Here is a 26,771-nt window from a genome sequence, read left to right on the forward strand (position 1 = left end):
CCATGCTGACTTGCAGTGTGGAGACCTTCTTTGCTAGACATTGACTGAAGCTTGTGCTTGAGATCCAGGTTAGACCCAAACTCTGTTGGGGTTTGAGACTGGATCTGGGCTGAAGTTCAGGCCGGGGTAGAGTTTGCATTAAAAGGTGGAAGAATCTTCTCCTGAGAAGTTCTTGTGATAAACACTACAGCACTAAAAGTAACAAACTGCTTATCGTAAGCTTTGCTGTAGTAGCTCCAGGCATGCTTTAGAGTAACATTTTATTCCAGTGTTGCAGGTAATTTAAACACTCTTCTGAAAGGAGGGACCACAGAGTACTGCTGAGTTGAGGTGGATTGGCAAAGGGCATTATGTTTTGCAGGTGGAAGCATTGAAGGTGGTTGGCTATAGATGAATGGGGTAGGTTTAGAGAGATGACTGGACCGCAGCTTTATTTTCAGGGACAGGTTGTCTTTTCTCTTTCAAAGACCTGCTGCACTCCTGACTGACTGTATAGCATTTGCCCATGGGACTAGTGCCTTCTTCCCTCTAGCACAGTCGTTCCCAAACTTTAACAACCTGTGAACCCCTTTGTCAAGTCTTGCGAAACCCCTCTTAAAAATGAATATTTCCAGGGATTTTCTGCTTTACCTGAGTATAAATTATAAAAGCAGTGATCTTGGAAATATAAAATTTTGTTTTTATGACATGCTTATTACACACTTTATTATTTATCATTACAGCATTTTTATTACATTATGAAAATGGCAACACACTTCCAAGATCTCACTTACAAGCTATGAAACACTTTGAATAAGCCTGTTATAAGACAAGGCTCCTATGTTTCATCAAGGAGTATCAGATGTGAAACAGCATGAATGTATTTAAGAAGCCAACTCAGAGTTCCTCCTACACAAGCATTCAGATCTTGAGCAATCCAGGCAAACAACACACGTTACAACAAAGCTTAAACTTGTTCATAATAATTTTAAAAACAATACTAGCTGCCTATTTAATTTTAAAAACAGCAAAAAATCTCCACCTCCCTTTCCATCTCTTATAAGGAGTTTTGAAGTTTAAATCTCCTCAGTGTGATAGATATGCTTCCTTTGATCTGCTTAGCTCTTGGAAGTCCCAGGGGCTCAAGGCTGCTGACTCCGTGCTGCCCGGGGTCCGTAAGGACAGCTCTGTCTGCCATTAGGAAATTTTTTCCTGTGAACCCCCAGGGGTTCACGAACCTGGGTTTGGGAACCACTGCTCTAGCAGTTTGTCACCCCATTCCCATTCAAACATGATTCTAAGATCATCTCTTTTTCTTGATGAATGCATCCAGCAATGGTAACGGAACTGAAAGATAGAATGCTACTTTCATTTCCAGTACTGAAATCCTGTGGTGGATTTGCCATATACATATGAACATTTGTTTCATAGCTTTTAAAAACTAGAATTGCAATAAGATGAATAGTTTTAGGCAGTTCGGAGCCTCTTAATTTAATACGCAAATGTATGTTTGTGGTTTAGAAAAGTTGTGCTTACTTGCCAAAAGATGTGGCAAGCCATAAAAGTTTGAATTGCTTTCTCACCCTGCAAAATAAGTTTGAGGTGGGTGTTATGCTGGTGGGAGTGAGTCTGGGAAACCAAGATTGCTGTTGTACCCATAAAGTTTCCAATGGGAGCACATTCCCAAGCACCAAATGCACTTTATTAAAGGTGGGGAGGGAACACCTAATCTGATTTGTAAGTAATAAGCCCTGTCCTTGAGACTATTTCTGTTCTCTCAAACCTGGTTTCCCAATTATATACTCCATTAACTTTTCTTAAAATCTCAAAATATCTGTGGCTGGTCTTTTCTGTGGGTTAACAAATTGCCTGATTAGTCCAGGGTGCCATTCAACATTTGGTGGATAAATTCCTTTTTACAGAGTGAAGAGCCAGGCTGCTTTTTTTAATTCTTATGGGCCCTTTAATTCATGGAAGGAGTATGTGTGACAGGAAAGCATTGGAATGAATCTGAATAGCGGGCATAGGGTAAGCACTATATACCCTACTCTAATCAGCCTGGGATTCTAAAAGCTTGCTAGCTGCCTGTCCAAGTAACTGTCCGGCTTCTAGTGGCAGATTGACATAATTGCCCCTATCTGTAGGGAGCATAGTAGAGCACTCCCTGATGTGCTCATAATTCTGAAGGGAAATTGGGCCTTTTTATAGGCTTTCTGAAGTGCTCAAGTTCATACAAAGAATTGTGGGCTGTTTAATGTTTTTAAAAGGTTTTTCTAATTGCCACACTTCCCCCCTCTTCCTCCCCCCCTTAAGTGGCTTCAGACTTCCATAGAACTTTTTGATTTTTAAACTAGTCTAATCTCTCAAACTATCTAGTTAAGGAAAAAACTATTGTAACTGAAAATGTCTCTGATACTACTTCCATTTTAATAGAGACATTTAGTCTGGTTTAAAAGCTTTCTTGGGCACTTGTTATAAATGACTGATTTAAGCTTGACAGGTTTTAATTATAATGTCTTTATATGCAAGTTAAGATGCTTAATGCTAGTGAAAAGTTCTGAATACAAAGGAAACCTGTGTCAAGTTGTGGAGCACTCTTACCCATCTTAATTGCTTTTGGTTTGAACTTTGACATTAACTTTCCCATATGTGTCTTGGTAATTGCCTTGCCTCATCTCAAGAACTTTTTTAGTTGGACTTTATAGAACTCTTGTAATTTTTTTTCTAGTCTTCCAGGTGATCTTCCAAAGGCCAAACTTTGCCAATCTTGCTTGCCCTCTAACACTACAACATGATTACTTTCCTCGGGGTCACATTACACCACCTTTGACCACACTGAATAGTACCTTGCTCCATGAGTAAAAATGGAACTGCTTGTGCAGTAAAATACTATTGTATCAGTGTAAAGATGGCTGGGTCTGGACCTAAGTGTCTGGGCAGTGTAAAAGTTGAGTTAAAACAGTGATTCTCAAACGTGTGTACTGGTGACCCCTTTCACATAGCAAGCCTCTGAGTACGAGCCCTCCCGCCCCCCCCAATTAAAAACACTTTTAAAAATATATTTAATATCATTATAAATGCTGGAGGCAAAGCGGGGTTTGGGGTGGAGGCTGACAGTTCACGACCCCCAATGTAATAGCCTCACGACCCTCTGAGGGGTCCGACCTCCAGTTTGAAAATCCCTCAGATAAAACAAGCTTCCAGTGAATCTCTGCAGTACATTTTTGTATGCAACTTTTATAAGTAAAGCCTTAAGTATATTGTTCCTTTTTAGGATTGTTGGTGTCTGCATAATTTTCCCCATGTGACCCAGCTTTGGTACTTCAGTAACAAAGGTTAGTTGCATCCTTTTCCTTAGAGAAGTGTGAGTTGCACCCAAGCAGTAGAAAATATCCACTGAGAGCAAATTCTTTCCCTGCATTCTGGAGAGTGCATTTAAAAGTTTGAATCCAAAATTGATTTGGAAGAACTCTAATCTAAAATAACCCTGATGTTAGCAATGTGTATCTAACTCCCACTAGACTCTAGTGTTCTGGTTCAATGCATTGGCGGACAATTCCCTGATGCTGTGAAATTGAGACTCATCTGAAGATTCAAACTTTTCTAAAGAGATTGCAGGGCACTTAAGACTCTCTACTTCATTAGTAAGGTGAGAATAGTTCTTTTCAGCGGTCAGGAATTTTATGATGAGGTGTCCGCTCAAAACACAGACTACATCAAGCAGTTGGGACTTGACTGTCGAAATGGAAGAAGGTAAAGTATGCTAATTGGAATTTCTTGTCCTGGGTTGTCAAAAGTTTGGAGGTGAAGCTCGACGTTTACTACCCATTTGAAGCAGCTGGAAATGTTTGGGAATCCACTGAACCACTGCAATAAACAGAAGAGCCATTAAGCACAAATTGATGTGGACTCAATCCAGGTTCCAGAACATCCCAAATTTCAGAGGCTTTCAGATCTGGGTTTTTGGTCTGTGCTCATCTCTTTTAATAATAATAAAAAATAAAACCTGCTAGTTTTACACTTAATTTTTTAAATATGTCAGTGAGAATTAAATGGAGCATAAGTAACTGGTCTTAAGAGCAGACTTCCTCTTAAAGAGGATCTGTTGCTGCATAGAGCATTTGTAATGATGGTGAACTACATCCAGTGTGTAGGCAGCAAGTCGTATGTTTTTGTGCTAGTGGTGGTCTGAGGTCCAAGGAATAGGATTAGAAAGGTATTATAGGTTAATGAAAATGGTTCCCTTGGGATCAGCTTGAATGCAGCCCAGTGGTCAGCCGTAAAATGAGGAGAGTCTCATGTGATCCTGTCTCCTCGTATTCTGAGTACCATGGTACTATAAATGCTGTATATAGTAGACTAGACTGTATTTGCAGTCTATTTTACGTGCTTTCATGGGTGCAGTAAACTAAATGTCAGAATAGTTTGTCCCAGACCCTGAGTGTTCATTCCATTCTGGAATAATGAGCACATTGCCACATAAGTATTTTCAAACTTTTTGTGCAATGCACAAAAAAGCCTTGCAGTTTCCCCCCATTTTGTTGCCCTTTGTCTGTGTAGCACTTGAGTTATCTATTTACCCTAAAAAAATAAATAAATAATGATGGTATTGAAGGAATGTAAAGAAAGTTGGCACCAACTGATTACTCTGATAGTTACTAATTTTGGTCACTCCTTTTCAAGGTGTTTACATGTTAGACTTATAGCGTAAGGGGCCAATTGTGTATTGCTAAGCCCTGATTTAGCAATATAAATAAAAATGCATTAAAAAACCCACTCTGATCTATGCTATATGATTAGTTACTGGCTAATTCTACGTCTAGCAGATATTAACAAGCTTTTCCTGTGCATTAAAGGGGAAGGGTAGTGGCCCATGCTAATGTCACAGTTTTCTCAGCCACCATCCTCAGAGAAGACTTCAGCTGGTTAAGGCTGCATGGAAATGAAGTTGTGGGTTGGGTCATGGGCCTGCCTAAGTACTCTTGTGATCTGATCCTGTCTTTAAACAGGTGAGTGGAAGCAGTGCTGCAATCTGGCACATGCTTTTTTTCTGCCCATCCTCCACTACGTTCAGATACTAATAGATTTTGAAGGCATAAAGGAGCATTATGATCATCCAGTCTGACCTTCTGCATAATGCTGGCTGTAGAATTTCACCAGACAATTCCTGCATCAAACCCATAACTGAGCTAGTGCATTTGAAAAAATATATTCTGCCTTCTAATTAATATCAGAAGGTTCCAGCAAAGGAAATCATGCTAAACTTTCCACAGGGCAGGAGCATTGGGGAACTTTCTTGGGAATTGGGGTGCTATTTCAAGATGGTGTTGGGAGGGAGTGGTAAGGAGGCCTTTTCAGTATAATCCTTTACTTTGGGTCTGGTGTGTTTTCTGCAGGTCCAGTGTTGCTTCAGGATCACTGATTGTAGCTCAAGGCTCACTACAGCAAAATGTTCTCACTGCTTACTAAACTCCCCCTCCCCCAATATAGAATTCTTTCCTTCTTTACTCTGACCTACACACTAACAAATCGGTTTCTTAAGCATGTGTGTACAAACAAGGAGTTTTATCTTCTCGGTTGCCCCATATGTTTCCTCGGGAGTGTCTATGCTATGAGTTCTACAGAGGCACAGCTGCAATGTGGAGCTATGCCGCTGCAGTGCTGTAGTGTAGTGTAGACTTCTCCTATGTCGATGTAGGGGTTTTCCACTGATGTAGGTGGTCGTCTACCTCCGCTCCTCCCTGAACAGCGGTAGCTAGGTCGATGGAAGAATTCTTTTCTGTTTAAGCTTGAAAGCTTGCTATTGTCACCAGTAGAAGTTGGTCCAATAAAAGATGGTACCTCACCCACCTTGTCAGTTTAAAAACTGGGACTTGCGAACAGTGAAAGCATAGTTCTATCGGAGATACCAGTTTTCCCTATTAAACTGAGGAAAAATTGGTAACTGTTATCTGTTGGTAATTCTTGACTTTTTTTAATGGTGACCACTGTACATACAACTGTCTCCTGACTATCTTCATCTGGAGACTTCTATATACACTAGAGCAATATGTCATTCTGGAATATATTGGCTAGGCAGAAAATATTTACCTTTGGTAACCTTGGTTTTCAGCCACTACTTTCATGAGACAGAATTCCAGCCTGCTTTATTTTTAAGTCAGCAAACTGATTATATATTGTAAAAGATCAGTGTTTTCATGGGTGAATAGTAATTACTGAGTAATGGCTTAAAACATTTCCTGAAGGAACATAAAGCTGTTTTTAAAAGTCAAGAGTACATTAAAAGGATTACCATGTAGATTTGATTTTTAGATAACACTAAAATGGATCCCAAATGGACTTATGAAAGGGGATGCTATCTCTTTAATGGAAAGTGCATGGTCTGACAGTTAAGCATGCAAATGGTTTGTACTTATTGCTGCAAAGAAGTGGATTGGCTTTTTTTTTCTTCTTTCAACAAAGGAGGAGGAAATGGCTCCCCCCAGCCCTCTTCCAACTTTTAATAGCAAATAGGCTTGTCTGGTAGTTGCTTGGGAAGGTAAAAAAACTAGGTTTTTCAGAATAACTGCATCTTTATGAATCATTAGAGAGGTATGTTTCATGACACTAGAAGGTCAATAGCAATTGTATCTGTTACATGGATTGAATTAAGTGGAAAGACTCTGTCTGCACTCTTTAAAAGTAGATTCTTGCTCATCTTTTGAAAAACCCAGGGGAAATGCAATTAGATCTTTAGAGGTAAAGGTGAAGAGTTGACCGTGAAATACACTAATTCTCTGCAGGGGGTGTATTTCAGAGTGCGAATCTGTTGTAAGCTTTTTGAGGTCTTCCTGCTTACATATTGTGATGACCTGTGATGGCTGTAGCTTTTGATGTTTTTTTTTTAATGACTTTCTAGCTATTGATGGCTTCAAATATTGCCTCTGGCTTCAATATTATTCCCTTTTAAAAACATGAAATATGGTTATATGCTTTTCAAATTAGGCTTGGTTGGTTTCAGATTCTTTTGTGGTAGTGCACAAATTTTTATTGTCTCCAAAATTCTTGAGAAACTTCTGTAGGCCTGTGAAAGCTTTGGATTAGAGAGTTATTATTGCCTGTATTAGGGTTTGTGACAGCTTCATCTGTGTACACACAGCAGAACATCAAATGGCCATTTGGCAGTGGGCACTGAAATTCTATTAAGGTTGCCGAAAGCTTAAGCTGACAATGTGTATGTCTGCAAAAAGGAAAAAGAAATGATGATGATCTTACAATGATATGGCTCTGTTCACCTGAAAGTACTCACTAATTTAAAATAAATAAATAAAAGAACCTACATTAAAGCAGTGTTATAGAGTCACTGTTAAAACTGAGTTCAGACATGTTCTGTATCCTTTTTAATATATGTGTACTTCTTGCAATCTAAACAAATATATAAAGCCAGACACTTAACAGAAAAGTTGGATATTAATAATAAAATATTACTCGTGCCTTTAGAGTTGACTTCAACACTTATTCCCCTGGCTTTTGGGGTGATTTTAACCCTACAGACTTAAATTAAGGTTTTTGCATTTAAAGAGAAAAGAAGTTGGCTTTGTTACAATATAGTTACCCTAAGTGAAGGGTGAGTTCTCACCTTTGTTGCCATTTGGCCTGGAGACAGACCTGTTTTTCTATTTGCTTTGGCAGTTAAATGTTCTGCATAGAAGAACCAAAGAACTTAATTTTGTTTTAATGGTAATTTACAAATTTGTAGAATATAGAAAGAATTCCAGCCAAATGCGAAATCACTGAATCTGCAATATTTTCCCACCAGCGAGTTTCTCATGTCTCTGCTAAGGTGCTTTAGGTTGTTCTTTCACTTGTAACTTTTTATTTTTCTGCTTTCCCTGTCCCTAAACAAAGGTACTAATAATCCTCTTAAAAAGGCAGCCCATGCCAAATTTCAACTCAACTGATTTTGCTTTAGCGGTGTCTTTAAGAGATTAGAATATTCTGACACTGGGGAGATGGGAGGTGAGAAATGTGGGTTTTAGTTAATTCTCCCAGAACTCAGAACTGTTGCATGGATTTTGTGAACATGCTAAAAGAAACAAAAACAAAACTGTAGATACTCTGTCCATATATCTTTGGAAAGATGCAAAACCTGGAAAACTTAAGCCCGCAACTAGAATATTTTTATGAACAGATAAAAATGTTACTTATGGAAGCTGTTTTGCAACCTTCACCATTGTGGATTCCATCTAGTGCCTGGCATGTGAGATAGATATAGAGATATATTTTACCAACTACAAGTTGTTCACTTGAATGCACTAGTACATAAGAGATTGGCCCACACTAGGCATCTGAACACCCCAAAGGAAGTTTGGATTCTGAGCCGTAATCCACATTTTGTGGCTTAGGTCTATCTGTATGCAGTTCTTGGACAAGAAATGAAGAGGAGTGACTTCGGATATCTGTGTTTGGGTGCCCAGCTTCAGCCAGCAGGCTTTGAAAATTAGTACCCTGTCTTGCCCTTTTTAAAGTGTTGCAGGTTGGGCAACCAAAATCATTAGACACTGCTGAAAAATTAGGCCACCTTGTACAATAGAAACTGCTAGATTGCAGTAGGCAATCAGAGCATACAATCGCATACTGCAATTTGGCCAAGACTCTAGGGCTAAAGTCCTACTCATTTTACTTACACACATGCACACGCACACACAAAAAGCAAGCCGTGGGATATCTAACTATTAATTGTTCTGAATCTGTTTTACATCTCTTCTTAGAAACTGCCCCCTGCAACAACAGTGTTCCTTATTATGCTTGAGGAATTTGTTCAGTAATGACTCAGAGGAAAGAATGCCACCAAATGAATTCCCAAAGCCATACTGAAATCACCCTCTGCATATCACAGTACAACACTAGAATTGTGAAATGATCATGGGTTTTCTGTAATACAATCATTTTTGAAATTATTCATTGAACAATTTTGATGAATATGACTTGGTCTATAGCTCGTTCATAAACACTTTGGTGCATATATTGAATATTTTGATTGTACATGCATCACATGGTAATGTTCAGCTCATTCATTGGATGCCCTAACTCATTAAATCAGGTTCTGGAGCAAATATTCAAGGTTGCAAATACTAAAAATGTACTCTTTGGCTTGATAGTTTCCTGTTTAGCAAACAAGTTTGCTAGAATAGTCACAGAAGATAAACACAACAGTAGTACGAGCACAGTCAAAATGCTTTTGTTTGAAAAATAAGACTGAAAATTCTCTAAATCCTCTTCTTTTTTGTAAATACTTGCCCAGCTCTGCTTATGTTGGTGTTGAGACTAAAGCTTAGAAATGTCAGATCCTCTGATGAAAGACACCAGTAGAGTGCTGCTTATTTACTGTGTTGACAAAAGTTAATAAGATTACTTTACTCTTCATTTGCCATTTTGTCTTTTGCAGCCAAATGCTAGTTTGTTACTGGAAGGTCAGTTTTTTAAATTAAGCTATTAGATGTTGGAAATAAGATTTCTTTAAGTACTCTGAAATACCAGGTTAAATTGCCTATCTGTCTCCCAACTTCCCAAAGTGCGATCTCTAAGCACAAATTGCTTTAAGCCCTTATTACTTTAGGAGTTCAATGTTCCATCTACCCCCTTCTAATATTTGTTTTTGCAATTAATGTAGCATATGCACTGAGAAGAATTGTAGCCCCTGGTTTCCAACCTGAAGCACGTTGGTTAATTATATGTTTGGAAGCGCTGGGCAGCCATTTAAGCAATAGTTCATGGCTGAACAAAACACTGTCACAGTGGTCCCCAGATCCCTGTGTGCTAGGTGTTGTACAAACCTATATGGAGATGTAGATCTTGCCCTGGAGAGTGGCAGTCTGCTAGTACGTTTTGGGGGAGGGAGGTTACCCAGTCTGTTGTTGTGAGAAGTTATTATGATGGTAAAAGCGCTAATCTGTGGAAAAGTTTAAAAAGAAGTTGCTGAAGGAAAGAGTTAAAGCCATCTGCCTGAAAGCATTGTGTAAAACATACACACAATGTTGGGGAAATAAGCCAATTATGTGTGCTTCACAGGAGGTGGGGGAGTGACCTTTGTGTATAATTAGTTCTTTTATTTAAAGCAAAGATTTTGAATAGAATAACTAATTAGCTGTCATAAATGGCAAATTGAAGATTTTGGCCAGATTCCTTAGGGAATGTGGGAGGACTTCCCTCCTCCCAGCCCATACTGTATGCTCACACACTTTCCTCATTAGGGTTGTTTTTAGTTCTTTGCAGTGGTAATGAGAAGTGCAGTTGCTGCTCTTAACTGAGCCCCCTCTAACAAGGCATGAAATGCAGGTGGAACAGAACTGCCTTCAGCTACTGCTGCTTTAATATGAAGCATTTTAGATGTATTGGTAGGTTGGAGGGCTGTTGGGGGAAGGAGGGGAGGGCTCGAAAAGTCATGGTGATCTCAGCTGCGTATTATGCTCTGGACTTGATTGTATAAAACACAAGAAAGCCAGGAAGCCTTGAGGCATATATCATTAGCCAGCAGTCCACATTACTCTTTCAGACCAATTAACCTTTAGAGTTGCATTAAAGAAATTAGGTGGTGAACTTCCATGCTTTCAGACAGGACTAGGAGCCCCCTTGCAGAACAGAGCACTGTAGAGACGTACATCACAGCACCCTTTCAGGTAACTATTATTGAAATGTGTGGCCCACCGTTTATAAAAGTTTTCCAGTCTCTTGAAAATGAAGATATACGAAGGGTGCCCTTAGAGGTATAGTTACAAATTGCCACATGAATAAAATATCTGGAAAATGCTTTAGAAACATATAGGGTGTATTTAGTTGATACTTGTGGTATAAGGCAGCTGAATAATTTTCTTGAAAGACCCTTGACAGAGAAGATATAGGCTGATTAAAGCCCATTTGTCAGCCCTGGAGTAGAGGTAAAGTTTAGTTTACCCAGTACAATAACATCCTCTTTAGACAACAGTCGTAAATTTCAGTATGACCAGAGGGTGGTGTCTGTAATTTTTTTAATGTGTGTTGGAGCTGTGAGCGCTAAGTATAGCTTTTATTTTGTATTTACCAGCAGCAAGTCTATTAAGTTGTAAAGGGCAAGGAAGGGAATATAGGTTGCCAAAAATAGAAAATCTTCATCTACTGCCTCTAAGAAGAGGTACCATGGATGGTGAGCAATGGGGGGGCGGGGCAGAGTGGAGAGGAAGAGGCAGAGAGAATGGAATTTGATATCATTTGCAAAATTTCCTGTTTAATACTTTATCAAAATTCCTTTGTAATGCATTTTGATTATGTATTTAAACAGGTAAGCATCGGCATGTTACTTTTCCCAGCTCCACAGATGTATGCTCCTTTATAACCTTAGCTTGACCAGTGCGTGTGGGACTGTGCCTGAGGTGGTATGTTAACTCTTGAGGGAATTCTGCGTCACTGCACATGTGCAGAATTTCTGTCCTCTGTAGATTTCTTTGCTTCCCCTCAGAAAAATAACTTTCTGACAGGGAAGCAAAGGGAAGCCACAAGAGCAGTCATGTGACCCTCCCCAGCAGTATGTTTTGGGTGCCCAGGGCAGCCGGAAGAGAGGTAAATCACTGTGGGGTGGGGGACAGGACTGGGGAAGACCTGGTTGGTGGTTCAGCTGTTAGTGAACCACCCCAATGAGCCACCCACATCCAGATCCCCATCCCACCAAGCCCCAAACATCTGCACCTGGATCCCCACCCCACTGAGCCCCATTCCCTCAGCATCTTGACCTCCCCATACCCAGACCCCCCTCTGCTTAGCCCCAACCACCTTCACCTGGACCCCCCCGCAGAATCCCATTACCGTTGCACCCAGAACCCCCTAACAAGTCCTGTGCATCCAGATTCCCCTCCCTCCCCAGATCCCCCACTGAGCCACCCGCACCCAGATTGCCCCACACAGAACCCTCTCAACCCACACCTGGATCCTCCACACTAAGCCCCTCTGCACCTGGATCCTGCCTTTCTGAGCCTGCCTGATGTACCTGGGGTGTTTCTGGGGCAGACCCAGTACTTGCGCTGTGTCAGGGTTGCGTGCAGCCTCCCTGGGGGTGTGTGTGACTGCACAGTGATCTTCCCACTTCTAGGCAGCCAGTGGCCTGTGCTCCCCAATGACATGCTGGAGCCTCCACATTTAGTTGACAAATAAAATTTGCAGAATTTTAAATTTTTTGGCACCGATTTTTTAAATTTTTGGTGTAGAATGACCTCAGGAGTATGTTTAGGGTTTTTTGTTTTTTTTGTTTGTTAGCACCCATTTCAACACCATATTTCACCAGTCAAAATGAACTGTATTTCTTGCTTTAGAGCCTTTCAGTGCTAAAACTTTTGTCATTCAGGGGCGTGAAAAAACACACCCCACAGCGACAAAAGTTTTAGCGCTGAAAAGCACGAGTATAGACAGTGCTTTATTACTGGGAGCCACGCCCCTGGTGATAAAACTACCACTGCTCATTGGGGGTGGGTTTTTTATCGCCAGGAGAGCTCTCCCCCCCGGAGATAAACATGTCTATACTGCCCATGTTACAGTGCTGCCGCGGCCGCGCTGTAATGTGGGTAGTATAGACATACCCCTAGATAAGTACTAGAAAATAAAGAATACTCCAGTGGTGTTTCATGATGTTAAGGTAAGGAAGTGACTTACTAATAAAAACTTGAGGCTCTGAATACTGGCTGGCTGGCATTATTCAGCCATGGTCGTTTGTTTTTCAGGGAGGGAGGAGAGTGGGGTTGGGTATTTATACTGGCCCTGTCTTCTGAGATTTCCCTGCAGGGCTCGGGCTGTAAAGTTACAATGCTTTGGAGACTCTGCTTGCTCATTGTTTGGAATGAAATGACAAGTACTCTGTGAATCCATGCTGATAAACTTTGGCAGTTTTGAAATTTTGTTTCACACCTCACCTGCCATGTCAATGTGCCAGCTAATTGCAGTCGAAACTTTTTATAGTTCCATTTGTGCTCCATCCAGATTGGTTAGGGTGTTGGAGGTGGGGAGCCTTCTAGACCAAAATGTAATTTCAAAACGCTGAACCTGACCAGCACAGGTTGACCTTGCTCGTTATTATCTGAGTGGGAATAGCAGCTTTGAACATCATATGATCTCTGAAATGCTGGCTTTTTTCATTAGAAAACCCCCCGCTGAAAACTGACCAAGTGTGTGGCATTTCTTTCCTTGCAAAGGTACTGTAAAAAAGATCTTCACTGCTTTTCTGCTAGTTATTAAAAGAAAATTGGAAAGTGTTGCTCTCCTCCTGTTCACATGAGCCTCTCCTAAGACAATCATGTGCACAGAATGGAGACTGTAGAGATTTGAGAGAGTTATCTGCCTACAGGCCACATATGGGACAACAAACCATACTGTGGTTCCACTAATCATCCTTAACACAGACTACTAGTGACTCCCTTACAATTTAGTTCAAGCTCTGCTTAACTTTTATTAAGGAAAGTTTTCCTCCTATATTGATTAAACTAACTTTTTTAAATGTTTTAAGAAAGGGAACTGCATTTTCCCTCCATCCCTCACACCCTCAGCAGAAGTCCTGATCTTACCGCAGTTATTAGGAGCCCAACTTTTTGAGTGAAGGCAAATGTCATTCTTGTAGTGTGTGATTTCTCCCCCCACCCCCACAGTGACTTGGAAACACAAGTCCCATTGAAAGTCTTGTACTCCTAAGTCACTTAAGTGCTTTAGAAACCCCCACCTATATAATTATTTTCTGTTTGGAGAAATAGAACCAATTAAACTTAATGTTTAAACCTTGAAACTAGAGGCATCTACTGTTCCTGGGATGGGTCTGAGGCAGGCTCTCCAGACTTGTTTAAGATCTCACGAATGACACGTGGTTCCATGTAGGGATGGGGAAGGAGATCTGTAAATTGCTGAGCTGTTTCAAAGCATATTTATGAATGAAAGTGTGAGTGTTGATAAAGCGCACCACCAGAGGAACGTAACCTGGGGTTTGGTATTTTTCAGTGCCTACTAGATTTCCACTGATGCTTTAAACTTGGGTGGATATGCGTAGATCTCTTGTAGTATAAAGTTAATAACTACAAGAACAATAACGTTTTGTAGGGGAGTGGAGGCTACTACAGGTGGGGCAGACTACTCCAAATTGAGTTGATTTTGTTCTGCCATGTACAGCGTTTCTTGCACTTTCTGTTTGAGCTTGGGTAAGTTAAACTCCTCCTTTATTCATGTTGTATTGGAAAAACTGAACACCAAGCCTTACCCGTGAAACTTGTCCAAATACGAAACAGCCTTATATAGACTGTCTGACGGTGTGGCTCGAAGCAGACTGAGGGCGGGGAGGGAGAAGTGGTAGTGCGTTCTTCCAAACTCTGCCCACAAAACAAGCTCCGCCTCTGTGACTATCCAGTATGAGAGGCTGCTCACAGTAGCTTGTGGAGATATTCAAAATATGATTGTGTGCTTTTTGGCTCCCCCTCTAGGTCTACACTATAGCCTATGTCGGCAAAACTTATGACGCTCAGGGCTGTGAAGGAATAGTCATACCCCTGAGCGACACAAACTTCACTGGCATAAGCACTTGTGTGCACAGCTTCTCCCGCCAACATAGCTTCCGCTGCTCGTGAAGTTGGGGTTTTCTGCTGACGAGAGAGCTCTCTCCCATCGGCCTAGAGCGTCTTCACCAAACGTGCTGCAGAGATGCCTCAATAGCACCATATCTATAGACATGGCCTTACGTGAAGAATGAAATAGTAGACACTTCACTCAGATGGCCAGGAATGATGATTTAACCCTCTGTTGAGATGAATGGGGCAGTTCACGCCTCTCAGAGCTGTTATTCCAGGCGTTCAACCTAGGTTTCAGAGCCCATACTGTGAAGTCCAAGTCGCAGCTTCATGCTGTCAATCCTGCTATTTTTAGAGCTCTAATGCAAACCCCATTTGATGACTGTCAGAGAGGTTTGCTCCAAAATACTATGCAGACATACCCTTAGAGATGGTAGCTTCAGAGAAGTACCAGTACAACATGTAGGCACCTACTAGCTGGTTTTGAGCCCTGATAGATGTACAGTAAATGCATATGCGACTGGTAGAGAATGAAAAAATTAGAGATACTGACACACACAGAGCTCTTGTTTAAAATCTTGTTAACATGGCAGCAGCAACTTTATATATTATGTTAGCAGTATATTTTAAGTATCTTGAACTGTAAACGTTTGAACTCAAATTACTAATGTTTGTCACAGCCGAGCATACCCAGTGCCAAAGGGGATAAAAGAGCTGCTGTCAAGCAAGGGTTTTTCCTACAGTATCCCAGAGTATTGATCTAAACACATGTTGTGAGTTCAGTTTTTCTGGATCCCTTTCACGACTTGGCAGCTGAAAAGCTGGTACATGATTTGCGATCAGCTGCATCAGAATTTCAATCTCTTGTGATCACCTGAAACTTGATTTTTCTAATGTCGACAACTAGCAACTTGGATTGTGTCTTCTCCCTTGCTTTCCATCCACTGGTGATCGGCAGCATTGACATCGGAGAGTTTTAAGGCAGCCATTTGAAGAGTATCTGGATGAGATACTGGAAACACTGATTTTTGCACAGCAAACCTATCTTTCTGTCCACTTTTGAATGACCAATGAGATTATGGTTATTTTTGACAGACAAAGCTGAAGTTATACAATTTGTGGCCAGACTAACCGCGCTAATACAAAGGAGTGGAAAGCCCTTCACCCACCCTGGAACCCAAGTACATGATTAGTCAACAAATCCTATCCAGTACTATGTGGTGTCACACCTCTTTAAGGACCTTGGAGAGTCTTTGATTACATATATCAAGACAGTTCAATTCTGTAATCCAAAATGTTGTATTACTAGATAGAGAGCTATTTTCTCTTCCCTTCTCCAGTGCCTAGAGAGACTGTCTTTCAACAAGATTCTTACATTTGGGGAAGGCCTGGTGCTTGGTTTCAGTAAGCTCAGAAAATTGTAAAAAAAAATTTAATGTTGCTACTGAAACCTACTTCTACATCCAGTTAGTGTTTCCACGCAAGGCCTCCATTCTGGCAAGGTATTGCAATCCTTTGTCTGTGGAGTTAGTCTGCTGGTGTGGGGCTTGAGCTGGCACGTGATTATCTCTTGGTGGGAAATACTCTGAGGAGGAGATCAGCTGGAAAAGTGGAGCTCCTTCTCTTTGCTCCCAGAATGCCCAAGTAAAAAACACAGTTGTAGAACCCATGAGTCCCTTTCCTGTCTCTTGTGAGCATGTCTTGCAATATCACAGCTGCTCAAATTTTACCCCTGCAGTCTAAGATAGGTTCCACTTCTGAATTTTTGCGGTTCGCAGGGGGCGGGGGGCGGGGTTGTTTGTGGGTTTTCTTTAGGGAACACTTCTGTGCTTGCTCAAAAATCTTTTCCTACTTTTGGGCAGCCTGATGGCGCCATGCGTTTGAGTAGCGTTGTTGATTTGTGTGGTGTGTTGGAGCTGAGGCTTAGATCTTCACTTACTAATTATTACATAGTTGTCACTAGTGTCTCAAGTTTGCAGATATTTCTAAGCAAGTGGATTTTGAGCCTCTGGCAGCCTAGAGCAGGAGGGCTCTTTTAGCCTTAAGAATGTTACTTGACCTGTCTCCACAGTACCGAGACCACTTTGATAACAAATGGATCAATAGCGCACTGTTTGTGCAGAAGTGTCTTAAGTGCTGTTGTCCTCCACTTGCAGCTCTGACAGAGCAATTATTACTGTAAGAGTGGTGGGTTCTACATGTGCCAAGTGTTAGCCACCCTCGAGTCCCCCTGGCTTTTAAGGAAAGCAGCAAATGTCACTTATTACAGCAGCACTAAGTAGTGCCACTCAGGTTAAGGGGCTGTTAATAATTCCAATATCAAGCTGCTGCTTCCTAGGATCTATAACTTGCTATAAAAACTGTTCTAAAATTGTTGCACGAGAGCAGATCCTGTGCCACCCCCACTGTTGCCATCACCGAAACCATCTCATCTCCCCAAATTCGTCTAAGCCAATTCGGAGGCCCAGCTCTCTCATTTCAATGTGGGTATGATATGGGGCGGGGCCAGTAATAGACACTGTGAAGCTCTAGGTAAAGTGGCATTCTGACTCCTTATATAGTCACTTCCCGCATCTAGGTCACTTACAAAGTGCACCTTTTTTTTTTTTTTGCCCACTCAGCCTCACAAAACCATGTTTGTTTCCTTTGCCCTTGTGCTCTAGAGCAAATCTCTCGCTTTTCCCTGTGAGGATACTGAGGGGTGGTAGGATACAGGCTCACTCCTTCCAAAGCAACAGGTGAGCAGCTTCTCTCGGCACAGAGCTCAGGGACCAGGAGCCCTGTGGTGACTGAGTACCCAAAAGGGAGAGGAGGCCTGTAGGGAAGTTGGAGGCAGTAGGGAGGAGCAGCATATTGGAAAGTTGGAAGAGGAGCCCATGAGAGGCAAGTGTACTAACAGGCCTGGGGGCTTTGGTGCCCTGGGAGCTCAGATAGGCCCTTGGTGTCCTATCACCATCCAGGGATTTGGTGGCCAAAGAACTGCTTTCTCCCCCAATTCCCTGACTGAGAACCTAGCTATCTCCCTGACATGCTTGCACTCATCTCTGCTGTCCAGCAGGGATGTCCAGAATCTGAATGAGGCCCAGAGTTTTTGGTACCTGCTCTGATGGCACAAAGCAAAGGGAAAGCCCAGATTAGCCAGTTATCTGGAAATACATCTTAAGTGCTAGTGCAGAGCCCTTGACATAAGCAGCACTGTTAAAGAATCCTTGTGCTCTGGCTATTCTCAGTTGCCCTCAGAGGCCTGGGGCAGCATAGGTTAGAGCAGCCTGAGGACTATGCTAGTTTTCAGCAGGGTCTTTATGAGGGAGGAGGGTGCAAAGAGTAAAAGGGTGGAATATAGTTTTCTTTGCCCGCACTTTCCTCCCCTTCTACCAAGCTCAACTCAACAGCAGAACAGCATTAGGGCCTTGGAATATGTGCCATTAAAATCTTCATGATTGCCTTTACCTGTCTCGTTAATTGTCTGTTAATGCTAATTAAGAAAGAAAAATGTTGAAGTTGCAACTAATTTATTTGCTGAAGGATTTTAAACCAACAACTTGGTGCTCGGGTCAGTTTATCATTTGGGAAATAACTATCACATCCTTGCAGGTGAACATCCCTCCCAAGATAAAACCTGTTCCTTTGATCACCGCTGCCGAAAGCTGTTTAGAACATGATCTCCCCCAAACCTGCAGCACTGAAGGTCCCCAACTGTGCGGGAAAGCAATTCTGCTTAAAATATCGGTCTGTCTGCAAGTGTCACATGAATTGTAATGGTTTGTTTTTGTTTGCAGGGGTGCCCATGTTATCTGTACAACCAAAAGGGAAACAGAAAGGCTGTGCTGGCTGCAACCGAAAGATCAAGGACCGCTACCTTCTGAAGGCCTTGGATAAATATTGGCATGAAGATTGTCTAAAATGTGCCTGCTGTGACTGCCGTCTTGGAGAGGTTGGATCAACTCTTTACACAAAAGCAAATCTCATTCTCTGCCGCAGAGATTACCTGAGGTAAATACAGGTATATTCTGTGGGTTCTTCCTATACGCTCCCAGTTCACTGCTGGCTGTTTATTTTTTTTCTAAATTTGTACTGTCTAAATATCCACATGCACAGTTTTTAGCATTGCCTAATAGCTAAATTGAGTACAAGATCCATAGCTTTCTCCTTTTTAAGGACACCTTTTCGTTTGCTGTATTATATTTGATGGAACTGTTTATGTGTAAGGCTTGGTAGTGAGGGAAGGGCATGCTTTATGGTATTTTTTAAATTACGAGCTTACAAAAGAAAGGGATGTTTATTTTTAAAATGGAGGGCTTGATCATAAGCTGGTGTAAACTGGCGTAGTTCCTCTGACTTCAGTGCCATGTGGATACACAACTGCTGAGGATCTGTCCCACTTGCCTTTCAATGGCAGCTTTTAAATAGACATTTAACTGTTTTCTGTCTGCTCTCTCCCTCCTTTTCCCCTCTCCCCCGGGCAAATGAGGCTCCTTGGTGACACAACAAAGCAAAACAGTATCAAAATAAGAGATCAGGTGTTTTTTATTTTTTTTAAGTTTTCCTTCAGGAAATCTTGTAGTGACCAACAGTGACTCTTCCTCCAGGTAGAGCTATCCTCACCCATGTGCATTTGTAGCGAATAAAACCTGTTACTCAAGGACAATTGTGACTTTTTTTTTTGGATTGGATATATGTAAATACGTATATATGGAAGCTTAAATGAGTCTTAATAAGACAATAGCTATAGCGTACTTTGCCTAATAATGGGGCTTACTGCAAAAGTGAGGGGAAGTGAAGTCCGCTGTATAGAATATATAAAATAAATAAAAAGGAAGTTGGTAGTAATGACTATCAATCAGAAGTTAGGAATTATAGAAAACTGATAAGGGAAGCAAAGGGACACAAGGAGAAATCTGTGGCCAGCAGAGTTAAGGACAATAAGGAGTTTTAAAAATATATTTGGAACAAGAAGAATCCTGACAATGGTTGGTCAATAATAATGCAGAAAAGGCAGAAATGTTCAATAAATGTTTCTGATCTGTATTCAGGGAGGAAAAACAGATGATGTACTCTCCTCATATGGTGGTGGAAACACACTTTCCATTCCACTGGTATCTCTGTAGGATGTTAAACAAAAGCTACTAAAGTTAGACAGGCCGTCCAGTTAAAGTGCATCCAAGACTTCAGATTTTTAAAAGAGCTGGCTGAGGAAACCACTGGACCATTAATGTTGATTTTCAATAAGTCTTGGAGAATTGGGGAAGTTTCAGAAGACTGGAAGAAAGCTAGACTCATGCCAGTTCTTATAAAAGAGTAAACTGGATGACCCAGGTAATTATAAGCCTGTTAGCCTGATGTCGATCCCGGGCAAGATAATGGAGTGGCTGATATGAGACTCGATAAAGAATTAAAGGAGGGTAATGTAATTTGATGCAAATCAACATGGGTTTATGAAAAATTAACTTCATATCTTTTTTTGATATTACAAGTTTGGTTAATAAAGATAATACTGTTGACATCCTATACTTAGATTGCTGTAAGGTGTTTGACTTGCTACTGTGACATTTTTTATTTAAAAAAAGAATAGAATATAGAATTAACCTGGCACACATTAAATAAATTAAATACTGGCTAACTAATAGGTCTCGGAATGTAACTAAACAGGGAATCGAGGTCACTGATTCAGAGTGATCTGGGTCACTTGGTAAAGTTGGCGCAAGCAAACAATATGTGTTTTAATACAGTTAAATATAAATGTATACATCTAGGAACAAAGAATGTAGGCCATACTTACTGGATGGGGAACTCTGTCCTGGAAGCAGTGATTGAAAAAGAGTTGGGGATCATGGTGGGTAATCGGCTGCAGATGAACCCCCAGTGTAATGCTGTGGCCAAAAGGAGCTAATATGATCCTAGGATGCATAAACAGGAAACTCTCAAGAAGGAGTAGGGAGGTTATTTTATCTCTGTATTTGGTACTGATGTGACCTCTGTTGGAATCCTGTGTTCAGTTCTGGTGCCCACTCTTCCAGAAGGATGTTGATAAATTAGAGAGGGTTCAGAGAAGAGCCATGAGAAAGATTAAAAAACATGCCTTAGAGTGATACTCAGAGCTATCTATTCATCTTAACAAAGAGAAGGTTAAAGGGTAACTTGATTAGTCTGTAAATATTTACATGGTGAACAAATATTTAAAAAAAGACTTCAGACTAGCAGAGAAAGGTATAACATGATCCTATGCTTGGAAGTTGAAGCTAGATCAATTCAGACTGGAAATAAGGTGTAAATTTTTAACAGTGAGAGTAATTAACCATTGGAACAACTTACCAAGGGTCATGGTGGATACTCCATCACTGACCATTTTTAAAACAAGACTGGATGTTTTTCTAAAAGTTCTGTTCTAGGAATTATTTTGAGGAAGTTCTATGGCCTGTGTTATATAGGAGATCAGACTAGATGATCACAATGGTCTCTTCTGGCCTTGGAATCTGTGAAAAGATATAATGTTGAGGTTTTTTTGGAGGGGTGAATGACTTTTAGCTAATATTTTTCTATAACACCTGTCCCCATAGAATTTCCTCCTGTACCATCATCCCCTGAATAGATTTTCAGCAATAAACAATAGACTGTAATTAAGCCATTCAACATTTGTTAACCCTGTGGTTCCCAGAAACCAGCTGTATTTGTGACAATAGTTAAAACCCTTGAACTATCTGGGATCAAAGTATTAATGGATTCAGGGTAATATTTTAGGGAGTCTGTAGTGTTTACAATTTTACAAATCAAAATTTCCTTAATTTTCCTTTAAAAATAAGAAATGGAGTTGTGAAATATTTGATTGTAATTAACTGTTACAGTGTTTAGAACTGGAACCTTGTAGCCCATCAGTGGAATCAGAGCATCTTTCCTCTAGTTATGAATTCTGCTCTTAAATCTCTCAGGCATATAAGAAGTGCCTGTGCTATCAAGAGTCCGTAGAATTTCAGCTGTCTCAGACCCAAGTATAATTGTATAGGTAGGCCACCCACAAAGTGTAGGTGAGGGGAGGCTTGTTTGAAGAGGGAGGAGAGACTGGGGTATGGAGCAGAGTGTTATGGGATTTGCTTGGGAGGGAAGGACTGAATTCAAGGGTTTTGAAGAAGGCAGAGAGTAGAATAATATGGAACAGAGGGAGGCTGGACTTTGGGGAAGAAACACCAGGAATAGCAAGGAGTTCTGGGCGGGAGAGACTGAGGAATTTGGCATACAGTGAATTGAAAGTACAGGTGATTTTAGAAGATAGGAGAGAGGACTTTGAAGATTTGTAACACCAGTCAAAGACTGCTCCTGGCAGAGCATGGACAATGAATACAGGGCAGCTAGCCGATGCTGCTGGGAGCATGAGGGAGTCCAAAGGAGGATGAAGCACCAAAGTGCTGGGGTACTCATAGGAAGTAGGAGGAGCTTGTGCTGCTGGGATTTCCTGGTAGACTGGGGCTTTGTTCTCTCTAACTTCCTTCGCAAGAATTAAGGGGAAAAAAGTGTGCGCGCCCCTAGGATGGGTCATCATATGGGTAAGAAGTGCCATATAGCCTCCAGGTCAGTCTAGATACTCACATGACCCTCATCACTGTAATATCTGAGTGTCTCACAATCATCCAGGAATTTATCCTCACAACACCCTTGTGAGGCAAGAAAGTCTCATCCACATTCTACAGATTCTTGAAACTTGCCCAAGGTCCCACAAGAAATCTGTGGCTGAACCGGGAATTGATTACAGGTCTCTCCAGCAGCACTCTGAGGAGTTTACAGGTAATCCATGCTGTGGGTATTCTTGCAGGCAGTGGTCTGAGCCAGATTTCTAATTCTATTTGTCTTAACTTGGCACCTGTCTCAGTGATTACCAAAACATTGGCTCTGACATGGACTAACTCTATAACTTGGGTGTGTCACATCACTTCTCTGTCTCCGGCTATAAGCCAAATATAACTACAGCACTTCTCTCCACCTCTTTAGGGTGTGTGGGAGGTCAGTTAGAATTTGTACAGAACTCTGAAAGTGTAAAGCAGTGTGTTGGTGGTGAGATTAATGAGGAGCTTACTTCACAACAGTTCAGTGCAGGCTTTCTCTGTGCTAAGGAATTTTAGCTACTGCAGGTAGAAGGGACTTTGGATCATCTCCTTTTATCACTATCGGATACAAAAAAAGAGAGATCCATCTAATCTTTCATTGACTGACTCAAATAACGACAGTTGCATATGCAGCTATATGCAGTCTGTAACTGGCTTCACTGATAGATTGTTTCCTAGGTTATCCTAAATTCTTCCTTTCTTAATTTCAGCTTGTGCTCACTTTGACTACTGGAAAAAACCTCCTAGATTTTCTTTCTTGTTACAAATCTGCTTTCCAAAGTTCCCTTTCCAGACTGTGCTACTTTAGTTCTCTTAACCTTTAAGTAAGTCATTTTCTAATAATCTGATAATTTATGCTACTCTTCTTTAAATTCGCTAAGAATAATTCAGTTCCACACATTATACTACTATTTATACATCCCTGTGTTTCTCTTCTATTACTGCATGATTTCCCTGTTCATGTTCAACTGACTGGGTTTTACTCTGTGAAGCCACTCGTCCCTGTGTAAGGGTGTGCAGAAGTCTGATTTGGTAGCATTGTATTGCTACTGAGCACCGATGTAAAATGACTACTGTGTACAGGGCAGGAAAGAGTTGGGCCCATTTTCTCATCAAAGATCTTTTGGTAGTACCAGTTCCCAACCAGCATTCACCCATTTTGCTAGCTTCCTACCATACCACTTTGCATTTATCCTGATTAAACCTAGTTTTGTTTATCACTTTTCCTGTCTAACTCTCCTAGATCCCACCATTTTAATTTTGCCTCCCTTGCTGCTAGGCAGCCTCCTAACTTGGTGAACATGCTCTTCTTTCTTTGTTCTAGGTCACTTATGAAGACATTGAGCACATGATCTATATCCGACTCTTGCTGAGGGGAGGGAAAGGTATCCATTGCGGGGGTTGGCTATCTAATACACTAGCAGCATTACTTTGTTCCCGGTCATCCGTCAGTTAGGCATCCATCACATAATATACGTAGCCATGCCTTTGTTCAGACTTCTCTGAGAGCACTATGTGGAGCAGCATTGAATGCCTTACTGACGTGCCTAACGCTAACCGAATTCTCTGTTGCTGAAATCATTGGGAGCTGCTTGGGTGCTCAGTGCATCTGAAAATCAGTCCACTTACTTAGGTTCCTAAATATGGACTTAGCTTTAGACAACCTTTTTTGAAAATCTTGTCCCTTGTCAACTACTAGTTTTATATGTAACACAGTGCCAGCTTTCCTGCGCAAGTTGATATTTGAATTGTCTTGTTCTGTGGCTCTCTCATAGGTAACCAAATAAGATTTATTTCTTGTGATAATGCTGCATTATTCTTGTTAATGTTAATGTCTTTAGCATTTGATTACCTCTGTTCATTTCTATTTGTTCTTGCAGCCATTTCTGCTTTGTTTTCAGCATTGTCCTGCCGGCCATATGTGTTGTTGTGTATCCTTCTGCCTTTATGTTGTAATGTGTATCCATCATCTCCCTCTTCCCTGTTTAAACGCTTTCCCACCAACCAGGCCAGCCTTCTGCCTAGAAGGTAACTTGCCGCATCTGTTCAACTAGAAGTTCTCCACTCCAAATAGTCACTTCTGACCACAGGATCTCTGAATCCATAACTTTTTTTTCTCTGCACAATCTCCTCAGTCCTTAATTCACTTCCACTATTTTTTTTGCATCACTCACAGAGAATTATCTAAGCCCTTCTAATTTGACTCCTTTCTTTAATGGCTTTGGAGCTAATATCCAAACTGTAGGTAAGACAAAAAAGTAACCTCTTCTACAGCAATTGGAACTGAATTAATGCTAAACTACAGTGGAATTATACGTTACAGATATATTTATAGTAAAGTTCATTGCAGTGACTTAAAGTATTACAATGACTATCAAAAGAATTAATCACTGGCCGCTTACTGTGATTATGTGGCTTCCAAGAAGAGCACTGTCAAATAATGGAATTTGGTACACTAAATATGTTACAAAGTCTTTACAAAGCTAAGAAGCAAGCCAGTTTTGAATCTATAAATGTGGACAGAGAAAAGGTAAGTGAAACCTGATGGGAATAGTGCATATAATAGTAGGAGCACATACTCTATTGGTGTCCCATAGGCTTTACATAAAGGATAGAGGGCCTTTTTTAATGGATATTGGCCCCTGTGGTATTGTAACTGTTGAGATCCACTGGGGAGCTCGAGCTGTTTGAGAATGCGCTGCTTCGTGATTAGTAAACAGGCACCAGAGACCCTAGCTTTCTGGCCAACTAGTGTGAAACAAATGGTGTATTTTCCATGGTCATTGGCCGTGGTGCTTATTTGTGCATACATTTAAAGAAATACTAGATGACATGCTGCAAGTTGCTTCAGTTACACTTCTGCTCGTTCATGAATGGAAACTTTTGAAGGTGCACCTCAGAACTCAGCGGTGGCTTCTGGGCTGTTCAGTGCTGTGCTGCTTTGGAGCCCCTGACAGGAATAGACACAATGCCTGGATCTTCCCTGGAAGAAGTGCTATCCTGTTAACTGGACAGCTGTGACCAGTGCATGGAACGGGCATGAGAATTAGCTCCTTTTAGTGTGACTATTTTCTCCTCTTCTGAGGGGGGTAGAGCCCAGTGGCAGGAGCCCTACTGTTTCTGTATATTCTTGGCCTGCCCACGTGACTTTCGAGCGGGCTGCCATCCAATGCGTCAAATAAGGCAGTGGGCTTTTTGCACTGAGTACATTTTGTCCGAGTCACTGAGGACATCTTTCAAATGTGCTTCAGGAACTCTTAGCAAACCATATCCTTATAATTTGTTTCAAAAGATAAACTGTCGTCATTGCTTGCAAAGGAACATTTGTTAACCTTCATGTTTCCTAAAGCACTTTCTTCTTTCCTAATTCTGAAAGATGAAATCAGATCTTGAGTTGTTTAAATTTGTTATCCTTGCAATCCCACCTCAATCTCCAGCTACATACAGATGTATTTCCAGATACAATGTATTTACCATTTGGTTAAGTCGTGATGGCTAGCTTTTCCATCTTTTATATATCTATTTCCGTTGAATAGGCAAATTCTGTTGGAAGCCACTGTTCCTGGTATAGAAATCCTTAGTGTGCTTCTTTGTAAACTGCTTGTTTAATACAAAAACCAGTTGTTTTATTAATCCGCAGACATACTTGAAGATCCACCAGCTTGGAGCACACAAGCAATCTCTGTGAGCCCTGCTCAAAGTTTCTTGCCAGAACTGCCATCTTAATTCAGAATTTTCAGTGGGGCGCTTTTAGAAGATACATTTGATTCTCTCCTATCTTCTAAAATCTGCTTCTGTTAACTATTATAACTCTGGATATTCTTTGTATCCATATGCATGCCCAGTCCCTTCTGTTTTGAACTTGCTGCCTCTTTAACTTTACTGAATGTCCTCCTTGTTTCTCATATTATACAGCAGGGAAAAGGGAAGCTCCCAATGTACCTTCTCTATCCCATTCTGTGCTTTATATACACTTATATCCCCTCTTAACCATCGCTTTTCTAAAGTGAGCTGCCCCCAATCTTTTCAATCCCTTTTCAAAGGAGAGTTTTCTGGCCCCTGACTTGCTGCTGATTTTCAAATATCAGGATGGAGGGCAATCTTGGTATTGCTAGGTATTTAGAAATCCATTTGTAGATACTATTTGTAGGTTTTTAGAGATAATGAAACTGAGGTGCAGATTATCCTGTAGCTTAGACCATAAATGAATGTGAGTGGGGCGAGAAGGAAGATTCATGGAAGGGGTACAAATCTAATGTTCATTCATGAGGGATGAATGAAAGTTGGAAATACAGAATGTGTTTAAAATGATGGAGGAGATGGTCGCTTTTAGACAAGTCCCTCCCTTTCACATACTCACCAGCATAAGCCCCTCACTCATACCCTAAAGAAAAGGTGAACTCTGGGTAATTATGCCCATACCATACATTTAGTCAGTTTAAGGTACCTCCACAGAGCTGCTGAATTCCAAAATGTTGTACAGAAGATTATTGTTACAAGCAGCTAAATCTTTAAATAAAAAGAAGCCTCCCAACAGTTACATAGCACTTCCACAGAATGCTACCCGCTTGCCCCTCAATTCATTCCTATTCACTGCTGCTCCTGTGTGCCAATTAGCTTTAATTTTTACTATACACAATGACATCAACAG

The 26,771-nt window shown here is 41.0% G+C and overlaps 1 protein-coding gene across 4 annotated transcripts in view; it reads left to right on the plus strand.

Moving 5' to 3' along the window:
• LMO1 (LIM domain only 1) overlaps positions 1-26,771 on the plus strand; it is a 75,656-nt gene that overhangs the window by 40,179 nt on the left and 8,706 nt on the right. For 3 of the 4 annotated variants that reach the window (XM_045016220.1, XM_045016219.1, XM_045016221.1), the window contains exon 2: positions 18,305-18,518. In XM_045016220.1, coding sequence (XP_044872155.1) covers positions 18,305-18,518 — 214 coding nt within the window. Of the gene's footprint in view, positions 1-1,940; positions 2,008-3,253; positions 3,315-18,304; positions 18,519-26,771 lie in introns of those variants that run through there. The other variant, XM_045016218.1, reaches the window with a different exon arrangement.

This window comes from Mauremys mutica, chromosome 4 (assembly GCF_020497125.1).
Source record: "Mauremys mutica isolate MM-2020 ecotype Southern chromosome 4, ASM2049712v1, whole genome shotgun sequence".
NCBI classification, from domain to species: Eukaryota; Metazoa; Chordata; order Testudines; family Geoemydidae; genus Mauremys; species Mauremys mutica.